Source organism: Suncus etruscus, chromosome 4, assembly GCF_024139225.1.
Source record: "Suncus etruscus isolate mSunEtr1 chromosome 4, mSunEtr1.pri.cur, whole genome shotgun sequence".
NCBI classification, from domain to species: domain Eukaryota; kingdom Metazoa; phylum Chordata; class Mammalia; order Eulipotyphla; family Soricidae; genus Suncus; species Suncus etruscus.
The window spans coordinates 86,885,710-86,912,365 of NC_064851.1; the positions used below are offsets into that span (position 1 = coordinate 86,885,710).

The following is a 26,656-nucleotide window of genomic DNA, read 5'->3' on the forward strand; positions in this document are numbered from 1 at the left end:
TTGGTGTAGAATTAAAAAAAGTAATGCTATTGCAGAAAACAAGTATATATTTTTAACAATGCTGTACTAGAGACTCTTAAGGTAGAGAGAATTGGGAATTTTTGATATGCAAATGTTCTCTTAATTTATGTTTCCATGATAATTTACATTACAATAAGAAATTCTGGACTAAGTAACCACCCCATGAATTTATCAATTTTATGTGCATAACTTACCAAATAAAGGGTTGTTTTCTTACATACAAACACTAATTAAAACAAGATATAGGTTGAAAATTTTAAGCTTAAATGAATCTCAGACTAATTTCTTTTAATACTATTGAAAATGTGTGAATTTAAAGGATAAAAAATTTTACCCTGGGGTAAAATTATGTGCTAAATGGAAACCTGAGAAAGTCTCAAAGAGCAGCTTATGTGGGTTGCACATGAGAGAAAAAAGAATTTAAATCCCAAGGGACATTTTAGAACAGGTCTGAGAAAAATGCCAATTAAAGACTCTTCCAAATTGGCTGAAGGCCAAATAGATAGTACCATTTCTAAATAGCTTGACTTGCACACTCAAACCAGTTCTAAACCTGTTACCACATTAGGTCTTCTGTGACTGACCAGCAGTGATCTCTGAGTGCTCTAGAGAAAGCTGAATGCCTTGAATCCTGACTGCCAGATATATTCCTCAAACAAAGCAAAAAATAAATAAGGAAACAAAACCAAATTGGCTAAATTTGGTAATGTTACTTTAAATTTAAGGTGTATAAATATGTCAATATTACAGTGCTGTGTTTCTTTGGAAAATAAATGTACATACTAGGAGAAGATATTCCATACAAAGGTTTTAGAGTCATCAATCATTTCTCATTGGATGATGCATAATTTAATGAATAAACAATACCCTGATTAGTCTAAGATTTGTTTGTAACCAACCTTCAAGACAAAGGAAGTTGTTCCTATAATTATCAAATGCATTTTTATTTCATGCATAGTTGCCAAAGTTGAGTAACAAGACCAAAAATTACTTGCAGTTCTTGGTCTAACTACAAGTTTTTATTCCATTGCTTTTGATTTCATAGCTGATAAGCTTTTCCAAATGTCAACAAAATTTTGCTCAATGTGTTCATCCAAATTGAGATACCTGCTGACTGCATCAAACATTTCTCATTGGCCAAGAAAACTCTGAATAGAGTTTATATATCTCTGCATACGTCCATTTCCAACATCTTAAAAATTATTTCAGAAGTGGATTTTGCTTCAACAGATCTTCAAACTGTGAGTAATAGAGGGTAGACACATTCTGCCATTAAAGTCATTCTCAGCATACAACATGACTTCTTTTTCTTCAATATTCTGTGTTTCTTGCTTATTTTTTCCCTCAAACTCAGCAAAAGTGTAAATAGTGGGCTGGCAGGTAGCAAATTGGTTAGAGTAGATGCCTAGCTTGGTGCTTGAATCTAGCACCACAGAGTTCCCCACACATCACAGTGTCAGTTCTGAATTGGCTGAGAATTACTGGTTAGTGACTTCAGGCTTCCTCAGCACCACTTAGAGCCCCCTTTCCCCAAAAAGCAGCAAGAAATGACCCAAAATATCCATTATTTTAAAAGAGGATTTGTTTTCTTTTTCTAAAATAAATTTTAATTGAATCACTATGAGTTATAATTACAAAGTTGTTCCCAATTTAGTTTCAGTCAGACAATGTCTAACAGCCATCCTTTTACCATGCACATTTCTCCACACCAATGTTTTTGGTTTGCCTCTTAGCCTTTTTCTGCCCTTTCTTGCCTGCCTTTATGGCAGACAGCATTCTCTTGCTCATTCTTTTTCACAGTCTTTCATTTTTACCTTCTAAATAATGATGTTTGCAATATGATTACTGTAAGGATATCAAACACATCATTTTGTCTCCTTTCAGAATCCAGGTCATATGATCCTTTCTATCTATTATTTTCATAGTGGTCTCTTCTCTGCTCTAATTATACTCTCCTTTGTGGCAAGTTTCCTACTGCATTTTAGTAGTGGAGTGGTTATCACATTTACCTCATACTCAAAATAAATTTTTACCTTTGGTCATCAGACTGCATGAAACATCACTACCAAGATTTCGCATAGATCTATTTTCACTATATCCTTCTCTTGTTTTTGAAGGGGTTGGGAAGGAGGTAAGGGGGAGCATTGGTGGTGGGAATATTGCACAAGTGCATTAGTAAAGGGGTGTTCTGTGTATGACTAAAATCCAACTACAATCATGGTGCTTAAATAAAGATTTTATGTAGGAAAAATATAAAATGCTTCAGCTTTATAACTCTCTTGTGAGACTAAACAGGACAGATATACACATTACAAAAAGGTACTCTTCAGCTATGTTCAGATAGTGTGAGTTGCTTGGTTCTCTTTCTTCTAAGCATCCAGTGTCTGGAATTGGTGATTTGGGGAATGTGAGGTATCAGATGGTATGTCACCATAAGTAAGTCTATCTTTGCCTTCAGACTTTTTCATAAGAGCATGTTATGAATTTTATCTCATAATTTTTTCTAAAACCCTAGTTCTCCAAGTTTTTCTAAAAGACTCATAATTTCATTGCCAGAATTGCTCCCTATCTACTTCTATTCACTATTTTTGATGATTTATCAGAAATTCATTCTCTCCTTAGTTCTAACTAGATTGTAACTTAGATTTGACTGCTAGTGAGAAAACTTTTTACTGTTGGTTGGTTCTTAAGTAGATTCTTTCAATAAATTCAAGTAAAATTCTAAAAACTCTACTCCAGAATCTAAGATAAAGTATTTATTAAAATCAATAACTTTATTTGAGTTGCATAAACATTTTGGGTGTGGTAGGATTATTAGGTAGATCATATTAAATTCTGGATCATATTAGCCATAACTTTTGATTCTATACATGTTTATTATTTAGAAAAATGAATCCTTACTAAAAAAATGTGTTGTCATAAACTCTCAAATAAAACTTTACTTTGCGGGACTGGAGAAATAGCACAGCAGTGGGGCGTTTTCCTTGCAAATGGCCAACCTAGGACCTAAGGTGGTTCAAATTCCGGCATTCCATATGGTCCCCCATGCCTGCCAGGAGCTATTTCTGAGCAGATAGCCAGGAGTAACCCCTGAGCACAGTCAGGTGTAACCCCCCCCCCCCAAAAAAAAACCCAAAAAATTTTACTTTGCATGTGGTTGAAGAGATAGCACAGACTTAGGGTGTTTGCCTTGCAAGTAGCTGAACCAGGATGGATGGTGGCTCGAATCCGGCATCCCTGTATGGTTCCCCATGCCTGTCAGGAGCAATTTCTGAGTTCAGAGCCAGCAGTAACTGGTTACAGCAGCACCATTGGGTGTGACCCAAAAACCAAAAACCAAAACAAACAAACAAAGCCCAAGACTTTGTTATCAAGTGAGTGTTTTATCAAGTGACTTAAATGTTTAATATTTTAAATGATTTACTGTAATATAAGATGCTGTAACCTATTATTATTCTTAATTTGAGACTTAGTTGTTTTATAATCAAAAGCAAAATTCTCAGGCAGATCTGATCCGTTACTTCTAAAATTTGAATTACTGGGCCAGACTGATAGTGCAGCTGTAGGGCATTTGCCTTTCATGCGGCTTATCCAGGATGGATACTTTGTTTTCTCTTTTTAATTATAGAATTCTGAACAAAAAAAAATCGAATAAAATATAATAGTTACTATACACTGTCATGGAACCATTCATATGAGGTTAACATTTAGAAATTATAGCAAATTATATCTCAGGCAGATTTTGCCCTATTATTTGTTGAATCACATTTCAAAACTTAAGAAGTGTCTTTCTGAGAACAAGTTTAGTTTTAAAATAAAGTGAAAATGAAAGAAAAAATAATAAAAAGAGAAAGAAAAATAGAAAGGAAAGGGAGAAAAATAGTGAACAGAAGAGAAAGAGGGGAAAGAGAAAAAGCATAGAAGGGAAGGAAAAAGGAAATAAATGAGAGCTGGAAGAAGAAAATGATGAAGGAGGAGGAAAAAAGAAAAGAAAAATGGAAGAAAGAAGAAAATACAGAAAACTGAAAGGGAAGAAAAAGACATCTCTTAAATTATTTCCTACATATTTTATTGCAAAATAGTATAAGAGTAAACCTGTAAACTAGTCAGAAACCTTATGATCTAGCTATTTAAAATCAAAATCAAGGGTATCGATCAAATTGAAGCAAAACTTGTCATCTGCTAATAAAAGAACTGGGATCAATTTCTGAACCCCCCGGCCATCTTAATTTTTTCATTTGACTTATGATATTATCTCCCTTAACACTCTTCAGGTGTTATAGAAGTTGTTTTAGGGGCCAGAGTGGTGGCACAGCGGTAGGGCATTTGCTTTGCATGTTACTGACCCACGATGGACCATGGTTCTATCCCCTGGTGTCCCATATGGTCCCCCAAGCCAGGAGCAATTTTTGAGCGCTTAGCCAGGAGTAATTCATGAGCATCACTGGGTGTGTTCCCACCCAAAGAAATTGTTTTAGTTTCCAATTATTTTAGGTTCTCCTTTGTTAACAAAGTATTAATAATACCTCTACATTGTTTTTATAAATAATGTATGGCAATAAATACCAAGCATAAATGTAGTTTTCATTTATAACACTCAGTTCAAGAAGTTCTAAGTATATGAAAAGAACTTTCTTTTTACTTATAGGTGAATAATTATGGATACTGATACATATTTACTGAAATTTAAAGGATACAACCTTATACGTGCTATGGTTGATGCTGAAAGATTAGACGATATTGAGGATTTTGAAATTAGAGATGATGATGTCTTCATAATTACATACCCCAAATCTGGTAAGCTTGGAGTTTGAGACAATGTATTAGAAGCCCCCCTCAGCCCTGGTAATAAATATGAACTATACTCATGAATTTTAAGAATGTATTTTCTGTATTGTTTTTGTTCACCAGGTAGAGATTAAAATATTAAATATGAATTGGGACTTGAACTCTTAATTTGCCTATATTTCCAATTAAGAAAAAATCAGAAGCTGAGGATACCTAAAGAAATGTAAATAGAATAAAACCCCATAGAACTGTAGAAAAAGGGAAATTAGAATAAATATAGGAAATTAAAAAGTAGAAGAATTAGTATGAGTATCTGTAAAGGAATTAGAGAACAATGATTCTCCAAAGAGAAAATAAAATTTTATTTTATTATTTTCAATTTTAATGTAAGTTACTAGTAAGCTTACAAACATTCTTAGGTCTACAAAATGCATGCAATAAATTAAAAGCTTAAAATGCCTAAGTAGTGTAATTTCATATTGACACTTATCATTAAAAATTAACTCAGAGGCTTGCCCTTGATACCAGTTTTCTCCCTTGAACAAATATCTTGGTTGTCTCTGTTTTTTGCTGGCTGTTTCTACTCTAAAGAAGTCTCTGTTCTCTCTAGAACATGTAATTATATGTCTCACCTTGAATCTTTCAAAATAAATTTGAATAAAAACTTTATTGCTTCATCAAAAGTAAGTAAATAAATATTAAAAATTAACTCACAAGAAGCATAAAAATTAACCATCTAAACTTAAATGGGCCTGTTATATTGGCAGGCCAGGGGGAAAAGGTGTGGTATAGGATACACTCTGGGAATATTGGTGGAGGGAGGTTGACACTGGTGGTGAGAATGACCCTGATTCACTGTATTCAATTATGAAGGTCTTTGTAGATTAGAATGGATTCAATAAAATAAAATAAAATTTAAAATATATGAGATTTGAGAAAAGATAACTTGTTTTTACAGGTACTATCTGGACTCAGCAGATATTGAGCTTGATTTATTATGAGGATGCCCGTACACAAACTCAAAATATGGACACAATTGACCGAGCCCCCTTCCTAGAGTACAACATTCGTCATATGGACTATATCCAAAGACCATCACCTCGCCTATTCGCTTCCCATCTACCATATTATATAGTACCCAATGGTCTCAAGAACAAAAAAGCAAAAGTATGTCATTGAAATTGCTCTGGATACAAACAAAATTATCTGCCAGTGTCTTTTTTTCCATTTGGACTCATCCAAAGCTCTTTAAAGTGACTATTCCAATGTCTATAATTCCCTCGTATATATTATGAACTAGAGACATAGTAAGAGTATCTTGTTTCACACTTCTCCAGGATTAATATAGTAGTCTTAGAAGTCCCTGAACATAAAACAACTCTATATACTCAGGTTCCTCATTAAACTGGTAACCTGTGGGTCGATATTTTCTTGAATGGGCCCTTGGCCTCCTTCTCATCACTTAGGAGACCCCAAATGTATTTAAATAAGATATATATGAATTTTAAGTAAATACATATTCTAATCACGCACAGTTCTTACCACACACTCCATTTTGCTTTGTAATCACAAGTTGCATAACAAAGTTTCTTTTAGTTTAGCCAATAAAATATTATTTGAAATGTTTTAGTAGCATTGTATGATATAAATATAAATATATTTAAGGAGTAGTGGTGGATAGCATAGTTAAGAAAGGAACAGTAATATTTTATATTTGTTCCTGGTGAAATGTTTCACTAAAATAGACTTTTCAAAGTTTCCAAAGATTTAGTAATGTGCTCTTGGGAATTATCTACTTGCTTTCATGATCTAACAATTTATCATACATTGAATACATATAAGCTTATTTTTATATGCTTTCCAATTATTGAAATTATTAACAATTTGCATATCATTAAATTTTAATAAACTTGAATGTAATTTTTATATATTTGCATATTTCTAAAACTTTTAATTAATGTTTATATTTTCTATTCATTTTCTCTAGCTATTCTTTACTATTCTTTTGTGTTTTTTATTTTAGAAGCATTTTAGTGGGACAGATATTTTATCAAAGTATCTTTTAATTGTGAAGATTAAGTAGAATTCATATTTCAAAACTGTTTTTACTATGTTGTTTTGAATTTCAGTATATCAATCTTCTCTTCATATATTTTGTCCCTGTTTTATGCTGGAAAAACACTTTCCCCACTGTAATGATTATGCAATTTTCTCAAGCTGTCTCTAAATGATCATATATAATAGTTATATAGTCATACTTATGCTTAAGTTACAAATTATAGTCAATACAGTATTACTTATTTGAAATATAATTTTGTGTTATTTGACAAGAGCATAGCATATAATGGAGATAAACAGATATTGCATGCAACAACTCAGGGGTAGTGATTCCTGAATGCTGAACCAGAAATATCCCCTGAGTATTTTTGTGTGTGACTCTTCAAAATAAGAGACAGAAAACAAAAGCACAGTATCTCTCTATGGTTTCCAAATACCTAGAACATGTTTTCTATTTCTATAGTTGAAATCTATAGAAAATATATTTATGGTGATAGATATTAACCTTCTAGTATTAACTTTAATTTTTTTGACATTTTTCTTAGTTTTCTTTATTTGAAATTGACTTCAGAAACACATATGCAGATAAGTTTCTAATCTCTATTTTTTTTTGAAGTTTACTTTTTTTGGGGGCTTTGGGGGCCACACCTGGCAGCACACAGGAATTATTCCTGGCTCTGCACTCAGAAATCACTCCTGGCTGGCTCTGGGGACCATATGCGATACTGGGGATTGAACTGGGTCCTTCCTGGATTGTCTGCATGCAAGGCAAGCAAATGCCCTACTTCTGATCTATAGCTCTGGCCCCACCTTGAAGTTTTCTTTATTTTTCACTTCAATTGTTTGCTGAAAAGCCCTAGTAGAAAATAGATTAATTCTAAATTTAAATGATAACCAACATTTTTATTATAATCTTGGAATAAATAAAACCCAAACAAATTTAATGGCATTCATTCTATTTATCGATTATTTATACCTGGTGCATACAGCTAGATTTTTGGTGACTTTTCTTATTAATTTTTATGAAAATATGTTAATTTTATTATAGTTCTTACTTAGACACTGTAGTTATGAGGTTTGTTCATAATACATTCTTTTCTTTTACAGATAAAATTGTTCATGATTGAGTTATAGTCATACAATGTACAACAAACTTCACAGGTGCTCCCAATTTTCCTCTCACCATCCCTGATGCCTATTCTTTTTCTGTGCCTGAGCATACATTTTTCTTCTCTCTCTCTCTCTCTCTCTCTCTCTCTCTCTCTCTCTCTCTCTCTCTCTCTCTCTCTCCCTCTATTTTGTTTTAGACAATCATTGGCAATACAGTGCACATTTACCTCCACTAATGGCCACAATATCCCTCCCGTTTATCATCTTCTGCCTGCCACTGGGCAGACATTTTACATCTCTCTCTCTTTTTTTTGTTGATACTGTAATTTGTACTACTGCTAATTAAGGTGAACCGTATACACCACTTTATCTCTTCAGCACAGTTTTTCTTGCCAGTGTGATCCTTTCCAATCATTACTATCACCATGGACCATTCACTACCTAACTGCATTTACTACTCTTTGTGACTATCTTTCTTTCATGGAATGGTCCTCCTGATCCTCATCTCTACTATCTCTGGGTTTATTAACCTATTATTATTTTTCTTATACCCCCAAAATGTGTGAGATTATTCTATATCTCTTGATATATCTCTGATTCAATTCATTCAGAATAATAATCTTCATAGCCATTCATTTATAAGAAAATTTCATGACTTCATTTTTCCTAATAGCTGTGTAGATGTACCAGTTTCTTTAGCTACTCATCTATTCTTAGGCACTTGGATGGTTTCCAGATTATTGATATTGTAAATAGTACTGCAATAAACATAGAAATGCAAAGGTGTTTTCTGCATGGTGTTTTAGTGTTTCTAGGCTATAACCCTTGGAGTGGTATTGCTGGATCATATGAAAGCTGACTTTCCAGTTGTTTGAAGAATATCCATTTTTGTTTTCTAAAAAAGCTACATTCCCACCAGCAGTGAATGAGAGTACCTTTCTCCCTTCATCCACAACTACTCTGGTTGTTCTTACTCTTTGTTATTTGTGCCAATTTCTGTGATGTGAGATAATACCTCATTGTTGCTTTAATTTGCATCTGCTCAATGACTAGAGAGGTGGGGCATTTTTTCATGTACCTTTTCATGTGCTGTGATCATATGGCTTTTATTTTTCCTTTTATTTATATAGTATATTATTTTGATTGACTTGTACTTTTTGACTGACTTGTGTATGTTAAACCATCCTTGCATAACTGGAATAAATTATTTTGTACATAGTGTATAAATGTATTCATGAGTTGTTGTACTGTATTTACTAGTATTTTCTTAAGGATCTTCGCATTTGTTTTCATCAGGGATATTGGCACTTAATTCTTTTGTTGTTCTTGTTGTTGTCTCTCTATGATGATAGTTTAAAGAAACTATTTGAGAATGTTTCTGTTTCTTCAATTTCCTGGAAGAGCCTTTAAAATATTGACAGTAGATTCTCTAAAAGTAGGAAAGTATGCATTAGTGAATACATATGGGCTTGATCTTTTATTTTTGGGAAATCTTCTGATTACCATTTCAATTTCCAGGACCATGACAAATCTGTTTAGGTTTTCTAGATAATCCTGGTTCAGACTTGGGAGGTTGTAGGAGTCTAAGAATTTATACATTTCTTCCAGGTTTTGTGCTATAAAGTTTCTTAACGTAATCTTTGCTCTCTTGATTTCTATAGTATATGTAGTAACATTCCTATCTTCATTTATCATTTTTTAAATTTAATTTTATAGAAATCATTGTGATTTACAAAGTCCTTCAGAGTTTTGTTTCAGACATACAAGACATACAATGAATCAGAGCCAATCCAACCACCAATGTTGACTCCCTCCACCAATGTTCCCAGAGTGCATCCCATACTACCAGCTCCTACTGGTTCAATTTTTTAAGTTTCTCTTTTTCTTTCTTTCTTTGTGAATCTTGTTCATGGTTTATTGATCTTGTTTATTTTTCAAATAATTAACTTTGCTTTCATTGATCTTTTGAATATTCAGTTCATTAATTTCTCCTCTAAGTTTTATGACTTCCTAACTCCTGCTTATATTTTAATCACTTGTAAGCTCCATTTCATTTTTAAAGCCATACCATTAATTTATTTGTGATGATCCTCCTTTTTGATGAATGCTTGCAAAATCTCTTTTCCTTTTAATACTGTTTTGTTATGTTCCACATTCTGTTAACTTATGTTTTCATTCTTATTTGTTTTTATAAATCTTTTTATTTCCTCTTTGATTTATTCTCTTTCCCACTTATTCAATAGTGAGCTATTTAATTTCAGGTGTTGAAGTATTTTATTTGTATCTTTTTGTAATTTACTTCTATTTCCAGGGCATCATAGTTTGGGAAGGTAGGTAATACAATTTATATTTTCTTAATATTGGGAAGGTATGTTTTATGATTCAGCATGTGGTCTCTTCTTGAGAATGTTCCAGAACATTAGAAAAGAATATGTATCTTGATTTCTGAGATAAATAGCCTTGTATGTAAATATACTAAACTACTCCTATATTTCAACCTTCTAAGACCTTTATAAGTTTGGTTGATCTAACAAGAGGTGACAGAGTGGTGTTGAGATCTTCCACTCTTATTGTACTGTTATTAATGTCTTTCTTTAAAACTATTAACCATTATTTTTTGCAAATTGCTAGTTCCTTATTGGATACATATTGGAGTATGAGTATTTCCTTGTGTAGACATCCATTAATTATAAAAAAATGCCTATATTTGTCTCATAACATTTTTAAACCTAAAGTCTCTGTCACTTGATATTAGTATGGCTACCTCAGTTTTGGTTTAATATTTTATAGATACCATTTTGAATTACAAGTCTTTATAGTTGCATTTAAGACATATAGTGGCAGTGAATTAGGGCTGTTCAACTGTTGTTGAACATCCTTCACCAGAGTTCCCAGCATGCATTTCACATGTCAACACTTAGGCTACTGGTTACTAGTGTAACAGCTCAATTTTGTACTTAGCTTGTTATGGTTTGGGTCTCTTGATTTTATTATCATTGATTTTGCCTTGAGTATTTAGTTCTGACCATTTTTTCCTACACAATGTACCTAAGACTTCTTGGCCCATGGGCTCCAACATTTTTTTCTTCTCTCAATTAGAAATATGAGGTAAAATAAAGTGATTCAAGTTTCAAGATTCTGTGAGTCAGGAGAATATATGATTAAAATTTAAAAAATGGGGGCGAGTGTGGCAGTTTCTTTTTATAGGTGCAGTGAAAGTTGTTAAATTAAAAGGAAATTATGGTCCTAAAAGAAGCAGCGTGTCTCTATCCATGAAACATACTGTCCTGAGACCAACTAAAGGCTCTGGCCAAGGTCTTTCTTTATGGTCGAAGGAAAAGTTCTACACAGACTCAATTGATGCAGTCAGTCTTGTGTAATTAGAGATCTTGGTTTTTGTGAGATCTAAGTTGAAGCAAGGGTTTCACAGAACATCTTCTGATTTTATATAACCATTATGTGGTGAAGTAGGGAAACCTGCCCTTAGAGCAAGTTGTTGCTATTTTCTCAGCAGCAGGGTGTTATATAAACCTACACTGGAGCAAATTGGTGTCAGGGAGGCATTAGGGCCTCCCCCAGGAAGAGTTAGATTACTCCTGCTAGTGTAGAAAACTGTGCCAAATCTTAGGTTGGGATCAAATATATGAGCCCCTGTTTTTTTGGGGGGGCACACCTTATGATGCTCAGGAGTTACTCCTGGCTCTGCTGTCAGAAATTGCTCCTGGCTTGGGGAACCGTATGGGACACTGGAGGACTGACCCGTTCTAGGTCAGTCGTGTGCAAAGCAAACATCCTGCCACTGTGCCACTGCTCGGCCCTTGAACCCTGTTTTTGTTTTGTTTTGTTTTGTTTTGTTTTTTTGAATTCCTGTTTTTTAAGGGAGTTTTATGCTTGATCGTCCTCCAACTTTTTCTTTGGGGGGGGGGTCACATCCTGCAGCGCTCAACAGGTACTCCTGACTCTATGCTCAGAAATCACTCCTGGCAGGTTTGGGTGACCATATGGGATGCGGGGATTCGAACCACCGACCCCTGCATGCAAGGCAAATGCCTTACTTCCATGCTATCTCTTCAGCCCCTGTCCTCCAAACTTTGATTTTGAGTCCATGTTTGCCCCAACTATTCAAATGTTTTTCTTGCTACAAGCAAAATGTTCAATTCAATTTTGGGATCATTTTGCCACAATCTGTCTCTCTACTTGGTGTATTTAGTACAATAACATTGAGAAAGACTATTGCCAAGGTATTTTGTGCTATCCTTTTGTAGAACTTTGTTATATTTCTGAGGTCTATCTTGCCTTAAAATAGACCCTTATCGGGGTTGGTGAGGTGGTGCTAGAGGTAAGGTGTCTGCCTTGCAAGTGCTAGCCAAGGAAGGACCACGGTTCAATCCCCCGGCGTCCCATATGGTCCCCCCAAGCGAGGGGTAATTTCTGAGCACTTAGCCAGGAGTAACCCCTGAGCATCAATGGGTGTGGTCCAAAAACCAAAAAAAAAAAAATAGACCCTTCAGCTCTTTCTTTAAAATTGTTTTTGAGTCTGTGAAGATTCTGAACTGTTCTTTATCCATGAAGCTGTATATTCCTCCTTTAAATATACATTAAGATTTATCTGAGTGTGGTATTCTTGTGGAATAATGTGTTGCATTGAATTTTGTCACTCTATCCCACCACTGCCTTTGGGTCCTTAAGGTTGCTTGTGATAAATTGTGATAAATATTAAAGATGTTTCTTTGTATATAGTTTCCCTTTCTGATCTTCTGTATTCTATTTCTACCTTTGTTTTTTATCATTGTTACTAGAATGTACCTATGGGTGGTTATATTTGAATCTCTTAGCTGGTACTTTCAGGAGTCCAGGATGTGGTGCAAGCAGTCTTCAGCTAGGGGAATTTCTCAGTGATGATGACTATTACTGCTGCTTTTTCATAGGAGTTTACTTGCTGGCCCTCTGGAACACCAATTATTCTTTTGTTATTCTTTTTAAATTTATTCAAATGTCCATTCTTGTCTGTCACTTATTTTGAAGATATTTCTATGTTTTGTTCATTTATTTTAAGACTCTTCCATTTCTTTTGCCAAATGGAAGTATTATGCAGCTCATCTTTCATTTTCACTGATTTTGTCCTCAGAAGCTGTTAGTCTGCTGGTAAGGTTTCCAGTGAGGTTTCCATTTTACCTACTATGTTTTTTCAGCCCTACTATTTCTGTTTGAAGCTTTTCCATTTATACTTTCACATCCTATTTGAGTCCATTTCATGGTTTCCCTGTGACCTTTGAACAGACCTAACATTTCTTTTCTAATGTTCACATTAGAGAGTTTATATAGATTGCTGATATTAGTTGGGTCTTTAGAATTAGCATCTTCAGTATCAATGTTGGTGATATTCTGCTTTGTTTTCTCATTGTGACCCTTATAGTATAGTGCTGCTTTTTATGCATTGTGGTAGGGCTCTTTAAATAGAGTAATGTTAAGCCACAGAACAGTTTAATTCCAGTTGTCACTTTTCTCAGTTAATTTCAATTTTTTTTTATTTTTAAATTGGCAAACATTGATTGTTAAGAATGCTTTTTTAAAACAGTAATTCCATAATGAATATTCTTGTTTAATCCAAGTATAAAACTGCAAAGCTTCAAAACAGATATATTTTTATAATATCATTTGTTCTCAATTTGTCCTATAAAATTTGTATATACATTTTAATCCTAGTCATTTTTCTATATTATACATTTTGATATTTTATTTTATTTCTTTATTAATTTTTTTACTTTGCATTAAATGAGGAGTTTACTAATCATAAATATTTATTTGATAAAAATTTTGGGATTGCTTCCTGGCAAGACTTCATAAAATCGAAAAAATGGGAACATTTCCAAATAGCTTTCATGAAGCAAACATCACCTTGATCCCCAAACCAGACAGAGATGCTACCAAAAAAGAAAATTACAGACCAATATCCCTGATGAACACAGATGCAAAGATACTCAACATCAACAACACAAATTTTGGGATTGCTTTTTAATTTTTCTTCTTTTTCATTTTTTATATAGAAAACTATGATTTTTTGCTCCTTAATTATGCTGTTTGTTATTTTACTATGCAAATCTATTGTTTTAAGAAGCTATTTAGAAAAGTTTTAAGAATTTTCTAAATATAGATTTAACTCATCTGCAGTGAGAGCTTGATTTATTCCCTTCTTATATGAATGCCATTGATATATTTTTTTAGCCTAAATTGATGGCAAGTACTTCAGGCACTATATTGAATAGAAGTGTCAGAGTGGGCCACTTTTTTTTGGTGCCAGAATTTAATGGGATAGATTTTACTTTTTCCAATTGAGTATAATGTTTACCATGTATGTCTGGTTAATGGCTTTGATAACAAGGAAAACTCCTTTTATTCTGACCATTTTGAGAGTTTTTGTCATGAATGTTGCTAGAACTTGTCAAATAATTTCTCTATCAGTGGTCCTTAAACTACAGCCCATGAGTCACATATTGTATTAGTTCCCATTTTGTTTCTTTACTTCAAATAAGATATATGCACTGTGCATGGGAATATGTTCATAGTTTTTGTTTTACTATAGTACAGGCCTCTAAAGTCTGAGGGACAATGAACTGGAACTCTGTTTAAAAATATTTGAGGACCACTGAGAGCTATTGGTATACTCATAAGAATTTTATAATTTCTATTATATGTTTATGCACATATTATATATGTCAACTTATATGTATATTATATTGAATGACTTGTATCCTTTAAACCATCATTGTATCTCTGGGAGAATTGTATTTGGTATGGTATGACCTTCTTGATGCATTGTTTGATTTTATTTACAAATATTTTGCTTAAAATCTTTGTATTTGTAGGATGTTAATGTAATTTACTTTTATATTTATGTCTCTTTTTGATATTATGAAAGTGTTTATGTTTTATTATTTCTTAGAAGAGTCTGAAAATGATTGGCAATAGGTCCTTAAAGCTTTGAAAGAATTTACTAGAGAATATATAGGGGGGTATTATTTTATTTTGGGGAAGCCTTTTTATTTCTATTTAACTTCTTTAATTGTGATAGGTTATTGCAGGTATTCCAGAATAACTTAATTCAATTTTGAGAGTTCATATGAGTCAAAAAATTTATCAACTTCTTCAAAGTTCTCTGGATCTATGGCATAAATATTCTCAAATTAATTTCTAATTAACTTTTGTATATCTTTACTATCTGTATATATATATATATATATATATATATATAGTACCTTAGTAATATCTATCTTTTAATTCCGGATCCTGTTTAAGTTTCTCTTTCCTTTTATTTGTAAGTCTAGCTATTAGTTTTTCATTCTTATTTTTGTTTTGATAGAATAAATTCTTGATTTTATTGATTTTTGGAAATTTTCAAGTTCATTAATTTCTGCTCTATGTTTTCTTATTTACTTCATCTCTCTATTTTCAGCTCATTTTTTGGTCATGTTCTAATGACTTAAACTTTGACATTAATTATTTATGAAAGCCCTATCTTTCTTTGTTATAAATAACTGCAAAGCTATGAATCATCATCTAAACACCACTTTTGCTGTTTTCTGCAAATTCTCATAATTTGTTTCCTCTTTCTCATTTGTTTTCAGGAATTTATTTTTCCTCTCTGACATAAAAAAGAATGGCTTAGGAGTGAGCTTATTATTTTCCAGTGTTAAACTTTTTCTACAGTTCTGTTTGTAATTCACTTCTATTTTAGTGTTTTATGGTCTGAGAATATAGTAGACAAAAATTCATTTTCTTGATTTAATAAAGGTATGTGTTGTGACTAGCCTTTAGTTTATCTTGGAGAATGTCCCATATGCATTGGAGAAGAATGTGTATTTGAATTTTAGGGGATGAAAAGCTCTATCCAAATCTTTGAAGCCCCTCTTTTTATTTATTTTTATTTTTTTAAATTTTTTTTGGCTTTTGGGTCACAATCTGGCAGTACTCGGGGGTTACTCTTGGCACTATGCTCAGAAATCGCTCCAGGCAGGCCCTGGGGACCACATAGAATGCCAGGATTCGAACCACTGACCTTCTGCATGCAAGGCAAATGCCTTACCTCCATGCTATCTCTCCAGCCCCCTCTTTTTATATTTTCCTTCAAAGAAGCCATTATACCCTTTTTGAATTTTTGCCTGGTTGGCCTATTAAGAGGTGAAAGAGTTGGGTTAAAGTCTCCAACTACTGAGGCATATCTATTGGTGTCTTTCTTTAAATCCATTAGCAGTTGTTTTAAGTATTTTACTTCCACCTCTTTGAGACATATATACTTAGGAGTATTTTTTTCCCTGATATATATATCCCTTGATTATTAAGAAATGACCATAACCAACTCAGAACCTTTCGACACTAAAATCTATGTTCTCTGATATTAGCTGCCATCCCAGCTTTTTGGACAGAGTTTTTTTTTTTTTTTTTTTTTTTTTTTATTAAAAAACTATCAAACTTTGATTTTTGTCTGAATTTTTTCTATTTAAATACATTCCTTGCAGGCAGTACAATGGTGAATTCAAGTTATGATCTATTATGGCACTCCTTGTTTTTAACTGATGCATTTAATTCACTGACTTTGAGAAAATAATGTTATACAATTTTGTGCCAATTTCGGTAGATTTTGATGTGTTTGTGGGTTTTGTATTGCCTTAATGTAACCCAATAAGATTTTCTTTTGCAGTTGGTTTTGTGTCAATAAATTTATGAGCTGTTGTTTATCTGTGAAGCTTTGTATTATTCCTTCAAATCTGAATGAGGTCTGTCTGTGTTGGTGAAATATACTTAGTAAGACATTCAACTCATTCTGTTTTTGTTTTTGTTTTTGTTTTTTTCACTATATTCCAGCACTGGTTTCATGCCTGGAGGATAGCTTGTGATCAATTTTCTGAAAATCTATTTTTTTGGGGGGGGGTTTGGTTTTTGGGTCACACTCAGTGGTGCTCATGGGTTAATCCTGGCTCTGTACTCAAAAGTTGCTCCTGGTGAGCCCAGGGACCATATGGGATGCCTGGATTCAAACCACCATCTGTCCTAGATCTGCTGCTGGCAAAGCAAACACCTTACTGCTGTGCTATCTCTCCGGCCCCAATTTGCTGAACATCTTAAAAATGCTCCTTTATATGCCATTTGTTTCTTGATCTTGAGGCTTTAAGGATCTTATAATTGTTTTTCACCTTTGTGACTAGGATGTGCTTTGGTGTGTTTTTATTTGGGTCTCTTTAGCTAATACTCTTCAGGTGTCCAGGATGTGGGTGCATATAATTTTAAACCAGAGTCTTCTTAATAACATTCTCTTTTATGCTATGTTTTTCATAGGTTGTTTTTCTATTTAAGTTCCACCTTGATGAGGCTTGAAGCTTTATTTGCTCAATGATTTGTCTATAGTAGTATCCCTGTCTTCTCTTTCATGTGAATTCTTTTACTTTTTTTTCCTTAAAGATTTGTGGGTACTGTTATTTGAGCTTCATATTACCAAGCATCTGCAATATGAACTTATTTATAATGCAGCAAATTATTATTCTTTATAATTTATTATTCTCACCATCTCTGTGTCATAATATGCTATTTCATTTTTATGCAGGCCAATAATAATACATATGCATAGCAGGTAATTGTGGAAATATTTGAGACACGATCAAAATCATTTAAACTTAGATTAACTGGGGCCAAATGGTGAAGTTATTGTGTAGACATATTAAATTTTGCATGATTTTGATTTGAGAGTTGGGTAGAAAAGCATTGTAAGGAAGCAAGGGAGATGTGACATACAGTTCAGGTGAAGCCATATTGGCATATTCAATACAATTTTTGTGGCTTTAGTAAAATCCCTTATTTCTTATTGGAAGTGTTTTATATACATATTCTGATAGCAATCTATTACTAGTTATGTGTTGTTCTTGTACATATAGCTTTCTTTTATGAGTACCATCAATTTGACAAAATCAAATAGAAAGTATAATTTAGTTATATAAATTTTTTGATTGTTAAATACTTTACCAAGACTAGGAAAATAGTAGTAATATAAAAGTTATATTTACATATTTAAACCCTTAATCATTTGTAAATAAGTATAGACTTATTTTCATGTATTTTCACTAAAAATAATTATTTAAATTTTTTTATATTTGTATATGGGCCACACATAACTGCTCAGGGCCTACTAAATAGTCCTTATATTCAGGGATCACTTCTGGCAGGGGTTCTGGAACCATAGAGATTACAACTATGAAGATAGCCAGCACGTCACTGGCCTCATTGAAATGCATGTTTATAATGCTAATTTCTGAGGAACAAAATCTTTATACAGGTGTGCTGTCAGGATTTATCATGTAAAGGGATTTCATCTGTTCACAGCTGGATTAATACTGGGTTAATATTACTTGATAGCAGTGTAGAACATTGTTAAGGTTAGAATTAAGCCCAAAGTTTGCCATGTGCAAGGCAAAAGCTCTAAAAATTGTACTGTCTCTTGAGGCCTTCAAAAGTATCTTTGAAGTAGAGCTGGCGATAGCACAGCGGTCGGGCATTTGTCTTGCATGCAGTTGACCCAGGATAGACCTGGCTTCGACCCCCGGCATCCCATATGGTTCCCCAAGCCAGGAGCAATTTCTGAATGCATGGCCAGGACTAACCCCTGAGAGTCACCAGGTGTGGCCCCAAACAAACAAACAAACAAACTAACAAAATATCTTTGGAGCTGGAGAGATAGCATAGTGGTAGGCATTTGCCATGCAAGCGGCCAACCCAGGACCAAAGGTGGTTCGAATACCTGAAACCCATATGGTCCCTTGTGCCTGTCAGGAGTGATTTCTGAGCGCAGTCAAGTGTAACCCAAAAAACAAACAAACAAACAAACAAAAAATTTTGACGTGGTTTTACTCTTTGTCACTACTTACCAATGAAACTTTGACTGTATATTAAATATCATTTAAGGCTCATAGGAAAATATACACACTATGCAAAATAATTTATGTCAATAAAATTCATGTAAAATTTCACATTTAGAATTTTATCCTATGTTCTTGCACATGTGAAAAGATTTGTTTTACTATTTGACCCATTTTTTTGAAATTGCACAAAATCTTGAATATTTAAATTTTTTTTTTCTTGTTTTGTTTTTGGGCCACACCCGGTGATGCTCAAGGGTTTCTCCTGGCTGTCTGCTCAGAAATAGCTTCTGGCAGGCACGGGGGACCATATGGGACACCGGGATTTGAACCAACCACCTTAGGTCCTGGATTGGCTGCTTGCAAGGCAAACAACACTGTGCTATCTCTCCGGGCCCGAATATTTAAATTTTATTCATGAAATAAAATTTTTATATATTGATATCATGATATTATTTGTGTTTAAGAAACTGAATGCAGTCAAGAAATATTACAGTATCTCTTATTTATCCTGCAGATTGTCTATATCTACAGAAATCCTAAGGATGTTATCACCTCATTTTTTCATTTTTCAAATTTGGTGGCAACAATTGAAACACATGAAAATTTGGATAATTTCATTGATATTTTTCTAGATGGAAAAGGTAACTGAATTTATTTATTAGTCAGAGTTTATTTGCAAACATTGTAAATATTTTGGAAGGTGGAAAGCTTAATAAGTGGGCTAGAGATTCATTATAGAGATTCAGATGTTATTATTATTTTATGTTATTGTGTTATGACACTTTCTCCTTCAACCAAGTGATTTTTTTTTTCATCAGAACCACTTTGGCGAATGCCTAAAAGTTGCCAGTCATGGGCTATTGAAGTAGCATTTTGAGTGGACATAACAGAAATTTCAGTGATCTAGTCATTCTAACTAGTTAGTTCCAAAAGAAGGTGCATATATTTGTGCATACCTATTTTTAGGATTATTGTATCTTTTTTACTGTCGGGATCTTTGCAGGACTCATACAGTTATTTAAAGTTATTTTAACTTTAAAACAGAGAAAATAATAGTGTATAACTATGTATGAGGTTTGTGGATTGTAGAACTGAAGATTTTACTCATTTAGAAGCAAATTTTCAGTTATATTTCATTATGGCTAACTAAATTTCATCACAGATTTTAAATAAAAGGGTAGAATGATGTGTTTTCATGGTGGAAGCAGGAAAAATAATATTACTTATTCCTATAAAAGGGATAGTGTTAACCCAATATTTTGTTCTTTGAAATTATTTTTTCCACTGCCCTCATACCAATGGAGTAGGGTAACAGAGATAGTTTTTAGTTAAGTTATGTAATGCTTAACACCAATATTCATTTGAAAAGAAACTCAGTTGTCAGGTTATGGATGTTTCTTTAGAAAAAGGAGAGGTTGCAGCTAAAAAAGTTCAACAAACTTAACTTGCTACTTATTATTTTCTATACAGTTTATGGAAGCCTTTGGTTTGATCACATCAAAGGCTGGTATGAACACAGACATCAATTTAATATTTTGTTCATGTCATATGAGGAGATGAAGAAGGTAAGATAAATATTTTATTTTATTTACTTTAAAAAAATTTTTTTTTACCATTTTGGTTGTGGGGTCAATATCAGTGGCACTTAGGGGTTACTCCTGGTTCTGCACTCAGAAGTAGCCCCTGGCTTGAGGGAACCATAGGAGATTCCAGGGATTGAATCCAAATCTGTCTTGAGTCAACCTCTGCAAAGCAAAAAGCTCTAGTCTTTTGAGCTTAAAATCATTTTTAACTTGAGTTATTTTCTAATTATACAGGCTTTCCTAAATATCACCCCTTTGTAAGTTATGAAATAGAATTTTAGTTATCCTATTATAATGTTAATATATAACAAAAATTGAGTTTTACTTATTCTATTATTAAATTTTAACATCAATAAATATAGGCAGTATAATTTACATTTCCCATCATGTTGTACATTATCTTTAAAAAAGATAATTTAGAAGTTTGGGGAAAAAATGGGTCAATAAGAGGCCGGCACGATATTGCTTTACAGGCAGCTGACCCAGGATGGACCTGGGTTCTTTTCTCTACGTTGCCATGAGCGATTTCTAAATGCATATCCAGGAGGAACCCCTGAGTGTCACCGGATGTGGCCCAAAAAAACAAAAAAAAAAAGAGTCAATAAATAAAAACTATGCTATATTCATAAATTTAATTTGAAGCTCTAATAAAGCTGACAACTAAAATACATGCCTTTCTAGAGAAAATGGGAATACAATTAACTTTTCTTAAACTTTAGACTCAGAATAGGTGAAGTGTGCTTTACAAAATGTAATAAAGTTTTTAACATGCATCTCATGCACGCTTTATAAAATTACTATGTCTTTATATGCAAACCTCTTTTAGGACCTTAGAAGTGCTGTGCAAAAAATCTGCAAGTTTCTTGGGAAAGAACTCAGTGAAGGTGACATAGATGCTGTTGTGAATCAAGCTACATTTAAGAACATGAGATCTGATCCACGAGCAAATTATAACGATATACTCAAAAATGAAGTTGGGGTAAAAAACAACCATGGACGTTTCCTGCGCAAAGGTAATACACAGTGATTTAAAGAAGCATAGGTGTTGAAAGTTCTCTTGAATTTTAATGACTAGGATTAAATAATAATATATAGAGAAAGAAAGAAAGAAAATATATTTCCATATACTTCTCCAAGTATGACAATTTAGACCTTTACAGAAAATCAAAGATCTCAAATGCTCCAAACTGTTTTTCTAAGAAACAACACTATTTACTGAAAAATTGATTAAAGAATCTAAAATTATAGCACTTTCTTTCTTTCCTTATCCTCTACAGGATCTTATATTTTAAAATATGCCTGCAAGTCTTACTTAAAAATATTTAAAATCAGAAGATTGGGACACTTTGAACTAATTCTTTATTCTCTTATAGTATTTAATATTACTTTTAAAGTTATGTTTTAGTTTTATTTTAAATGTAATTTACAGTTTTATCTCAAATATATTTTATAAACTATAGTAAACTTGACATAAGTTCAGAGGAAAAGAGTCTTGTACTTCGACATGTAATAATTGCATTATCATAAACATTCAAACTATATTACCTCAATTGCGTTAAAAATTAAAATATACTTATGTACATTAAATTTGTTATAGGAGAAAAAATTACTGTATCTCATTCATGACATTTCTACATTAAAAGTTATAATGAATTTAATACAATATTATAATTTCCTAAATCATAACCAAATCTTCAATTATTTCATGAACCCTATATGTCATGAATTCCTTTTCCCTGTATATCTGCAGTAAAAAAAAATTCTGGAAACTACCTTGAACAAATTTATTGCTTTTATATTTGTTTTCTTGTTTACACAGTTTTAAAACTTCAAAATATTAGAATATGTATAAAATAACACAATTGAAGGAATACTTAATTCATTGTATTTAAAAATATTACTTAATTGCATGCATTGGTACAAGTTATTTTATGTTCCAGCCATATTATCATGTCATGTACCTTGCATGGAATTTAGTAAATGCATTTTAAATATTTCAATTTATATACATTTTTCTCTAAAGTAAGGTAATAATTGGATGGTAGCTTTTGTACTTTAAGAAATAAAGAAGTTGGGCCCGGAGAGATAGCACAGCGGCGTTTGCCTTGCAAGCAGCCAATCCAGGACCAAAGGTGGTTGGTTCGAATCCCGGTGTCCCATATGGTCCCCCGTGCCTGCCAGGAGCTATTTCTGAGCAGACAGCCAGGAGTAACCCCTGAGCACCGCCGGGCGTGACCCAAAAAAAAACCAAAAAAAAAAAAAAAAGAAATAAAGAAGTTGACATATATATCTGAGGAAAATGAATTATTAAGCCTAATTGGCAATGAACAGCTACTATATTTTGTTAGAAAGAGAGTAAAGGATCTTGGGTAAATTTTTGTCTTGAGAAATATGTTTTCTCAACCGTGTAACATACCTTTTTTTTTACATTAGGTACCATTGGTGACTGGAAAAATCATTTCACTGTGAATCAAAGTGAAAGATTTGATAAGATATTCCAAATGAATATGAAAGATATCCCCTTGAAGTTCATCTGGGATATAAATGAGCAGTAGGTTTAATGAAAGAGAATCATAAAAATCTACTATCACAGAACATATTTTCATATATATTATCAATTGTGCTTATCATAAAAATTTCTCATAAAAATTGATCAGCAAAATGAATAATCATTACATAGATTTGTTATCACCAATTTGATTGTCAATAAAACTAAAATTGAAAGTACTTTTAAGATGTATAATTATTGGGGCCGAAGAGATAGCATGGAGATAGGGTGCTTGCCTTGCATGCAGAAGGATGGTGGAGCGAATCCCGGCATCCCAGATGGTCCCCTGAGCCTGTCAGGAGTGACTTCTGAGCGTAGAGTCAGGAGTAACCCCTGAGTGCTGCTGGGTGTGACTGCCTCCTCCCAAAAAGATGTTGTACAATTATGTAAAATAATGATGAATGTTGGGAAACTTTCCATAAATTTTGGAAGTGCCTTCTTTGTTGTTACATTTTTCCCTTTGTTTGCTATTATATTTTACATCAGTGAGATAAAATAATTGTATCACTATAATAACATTTTGTTTCTGTGATTTAAATATAATGTCAAAATAACTGCAAAGTTCTCTTTAGTGTTTTATTCATTGCAAAGTAAGAATCAATCAAAGCATAAATAATCATGTCATTGTTTAATAATTAAAATACTTGAATGAGAAAACTGTGTTCAAACACTAGTCTTTTAACTAAATAAAATGTATCTGATTGTTTAACATTAAAGTAAAATCACATTGAATACCTAGAAATATATAGATAAATAGCACTAGAAAACTGAATAAAATTGAACCACAATGTAATAAAACACTATGAAAAGATTATGAAAATAAGAGCTTATTCTTAAAGAAAAAATTATATATACAGACAGGTAGCTAGATTCATCAGGAACAAAAAGATAAAACCAAACTAATAATAAGGATTCATTATGAAAGGAAAGAAATTACAATGGACACCTTTAAATTCCACTAATCATCAGATGACATTACAAACACTCTTGTGCCATCAAGCTGGAGAACCTAAACCACTGGTTGAATTTCTGAAACAGAAATTTCTAAGACACGATTAAGAGGAGTAGAAAACGCACATATGCCAATATCAAGTAAAAAACTTGAAATAGTAATAAAGAATTTTATTCTTTATTAAACAATGCTTTAATTTTAATTTTATATATCTATTTATTTATTCATTTTGGTTTTGTGGCCATATCTGGTGACACTCAGGGATTATTTCTGGCTATGCACTCAGAAATCTTTCCTGTCTTGGGGGACCATATGGGACGCCGGGGAATCCAACTGCGGTCTGTCTTAGGTTAGCACCTGCAAAGCAAATGCCCTATGTTTGTGCCACTGCTCTGGCCCCAATAATGCTTTTTAAGCAAAACAGGATGCTATTGGAATAGTTTGATCAAATCCTGGATCCTAGTAATAAATTCTCAGATACACATTTTAACCTAAGACAAAATGTTGGGTAAATAAAATGGAGAGCACAAGATAGACCCTTGTGCAAATATAAAAGTGAATCTATATCTCACATCATACAGAAAAATGCCTCAAATTGGGTAAATAACCTGAAATATTAGACAAGAAATAATAAAATAAGTGAAGGAAATCTAGGATGAACTCTCCAGTAACTGAAATTCAAAGTTGTCATCGATGACTTATTCCACTGGCAAAGAAAAGAAAACCAAAATAAACACATAGGACTGTGTGAAAGGTAAAAAGTTTTTTCACTAAAAAATAAACTAAAAGGCATCCTATTGATTGGGAAAAGATCTATGTATACAATGTTTTAGATAAATAATTAACTTCCTTAATCAATAATGTACAAAACTCAGCAACAAAAATATCGGTATTAGCAAGCAAAAATGAACTTAAAAATACTTCAATGAAGAACATATTTGAATGGCTTAAAAAACCTATGAAGAAGAAACAGTCATTACTTAGTATGATAGAAACATAAATCAAACTTACAATAAAAACAGTATATATCAAGATAATGCAAATAGCTATTTGAGGTGTCTAGCAAAAAAAAATATACACAATATACACACATGAGTGGTAGTAATGTTTTGTGGTTACAGACTCTCCTGAAAACAAAATGAAGATTTCTCAGGGAAACAAGAATAAAGCCCCCATTTAACCCAGTTATCCAGTTTTAGATATCTATCCTCAAAACCTAAAAGTATCAATTTTAAGAGATGTACATTTTTGTACTTAGAGAAATAGGCAAGATCAAAGTTTATCTAAATTTTGAGTTGTATTCACAAAAGAATATTATGCAACTACAAGTATACATCTTGCAGTTCATGATACTTGAGTAAAATTGGAGTATATTTCTCTTAGTGCAAATAGGGTAGATTAGAAAATAGAACCCAGGGCCGGGTAGGTGGCGCTGGAGGTAAGGTGTCTGCCTTGCAAGCGCTAGCCAAGGAAGGACCGCGGTTCGATCCCCCGGCGTCCCATATGGTCCCCCCAAGCCAGGGGCGATTTCTGAGCACATAGCCAGGAGTAACCCCTGAGTGTCAAACGGGTGTGGCCCAAAAACCAAAAAAAAAAAAAGAAAATAGAACCCAAAAATCTGTTGCCTACATGAAACACTTCTGAGCAGTCAAGAAAACTCAGTGTCAAAGAATAAAAAATAAGCCCTGAAGCAATAACTCCCTTATAAGGCTGGTGTGTTCATAGTAGTATCAAAAAACTTAGACCTCAGGCTAAAAAAATTATAAGAGAAAGAAAAAGTCTTTTTTTTTTTTTTGATTTTTGGGTCACACCCTGCAGAGCTCAGGGGTTACTCCTGGCTCTATGCTCAGAAATTGCCCCCGGCAGACTTGGGGGAACAGATGGGTTGCCGGGATTTGAACCACTGTCCTTTTGCATACAAGGCAAACGCCTTACTTTCATGCTATCTCTCCGGCCATGAAAAAGTCATTTCGTAATGATCAAAGGACTACAAAGAACCACATTCCTAAACATATATGCACCCAACAAGGGAACAGAAAATAGGTCAAACTGCTAATAGAGTTAGTATAAGATATTGATAGCAACAAAATAATACTGATAGGATATTTCGAAATTGCTCTGCAACCTCTCAGTAGATCTACTCTTTTAAAGTTTAGTAAGAAAATGTTTGTTTTGATGAAATAAAGTGAAGAGAGGTCTTAGATTTATAGATATAGGGTATTTCATCATCACAATGTCAAATATACATTCTTTTTAAACATGGTACATTCTACAAGATCGGTCAATAGCTAGAACACAAAACATACCTAAAATGTCAAGATGATGGAAATAATAACAAAAACCTTCTCAGACCATGAAGCACCAAAATGTATTTCAATCACAATAGCAGTTTTTTCTCGGCTTCTCTGACTCCCTCCGCTTCTGTTTCCCTTTTAGCTCTTCTCCATGCTTCCTTGCTCCTTTCCCTTCCTCCCGGACGGGGGCACCCTCGACAGCATTCAGGGGTTACTTTTGGCACTGCACACAGAAATTGCTCCTGCCAGGCTTGAGGGACCATATGGGATGCCAGGAATCGAATTTAAATCCGTTCTTGGTAAGCCACCTGCAAGGCAAACAAATGCCCTACTGCTGTGCTATCTTTCCAGCTGTATTTTATTAGGCTTAACAGGATTTTTGTGTGTTTGAAGCT

At 33.2% G+C, this 26,656-nt stretch overlaps 1 protein-coding gene across 1 annotated transcript; it reads left to right on the top strand.

Annotated features, from left to right (window-relative positions):
* The first annotated feature begins 1,206 nt into the window (after window positions 1-1,206).
* Window positions 1,207-23,200, top strand: LOC126006036 (amine sulfotransferase-like). Its single transcript, XM_049771369.1, has 7 exons — window positions 1,207-1,262; window positions 4,670-4,818; window positions 5,768-5,976; window positions 19,399-19,525; window positions 20,355-20,449; window positions 21,294-21,480; window positions 22,901-23,200. The coding sequence occupies exons 2-7, from the start codon at window positions 4,680-4,682 to the stop codon at window positions 23,020-23,022; spliced, it is 879 nt and encodes a 292-aa protein (XP_049627326.1). The 5' UTR covers window positions 1,207-1,262; window positions 4,670-4,679; the 3' UTR covers window positions 23,023-23,200.
* Window positions 23,201-26,656: the final 3,456 nt, after the last annotated feature.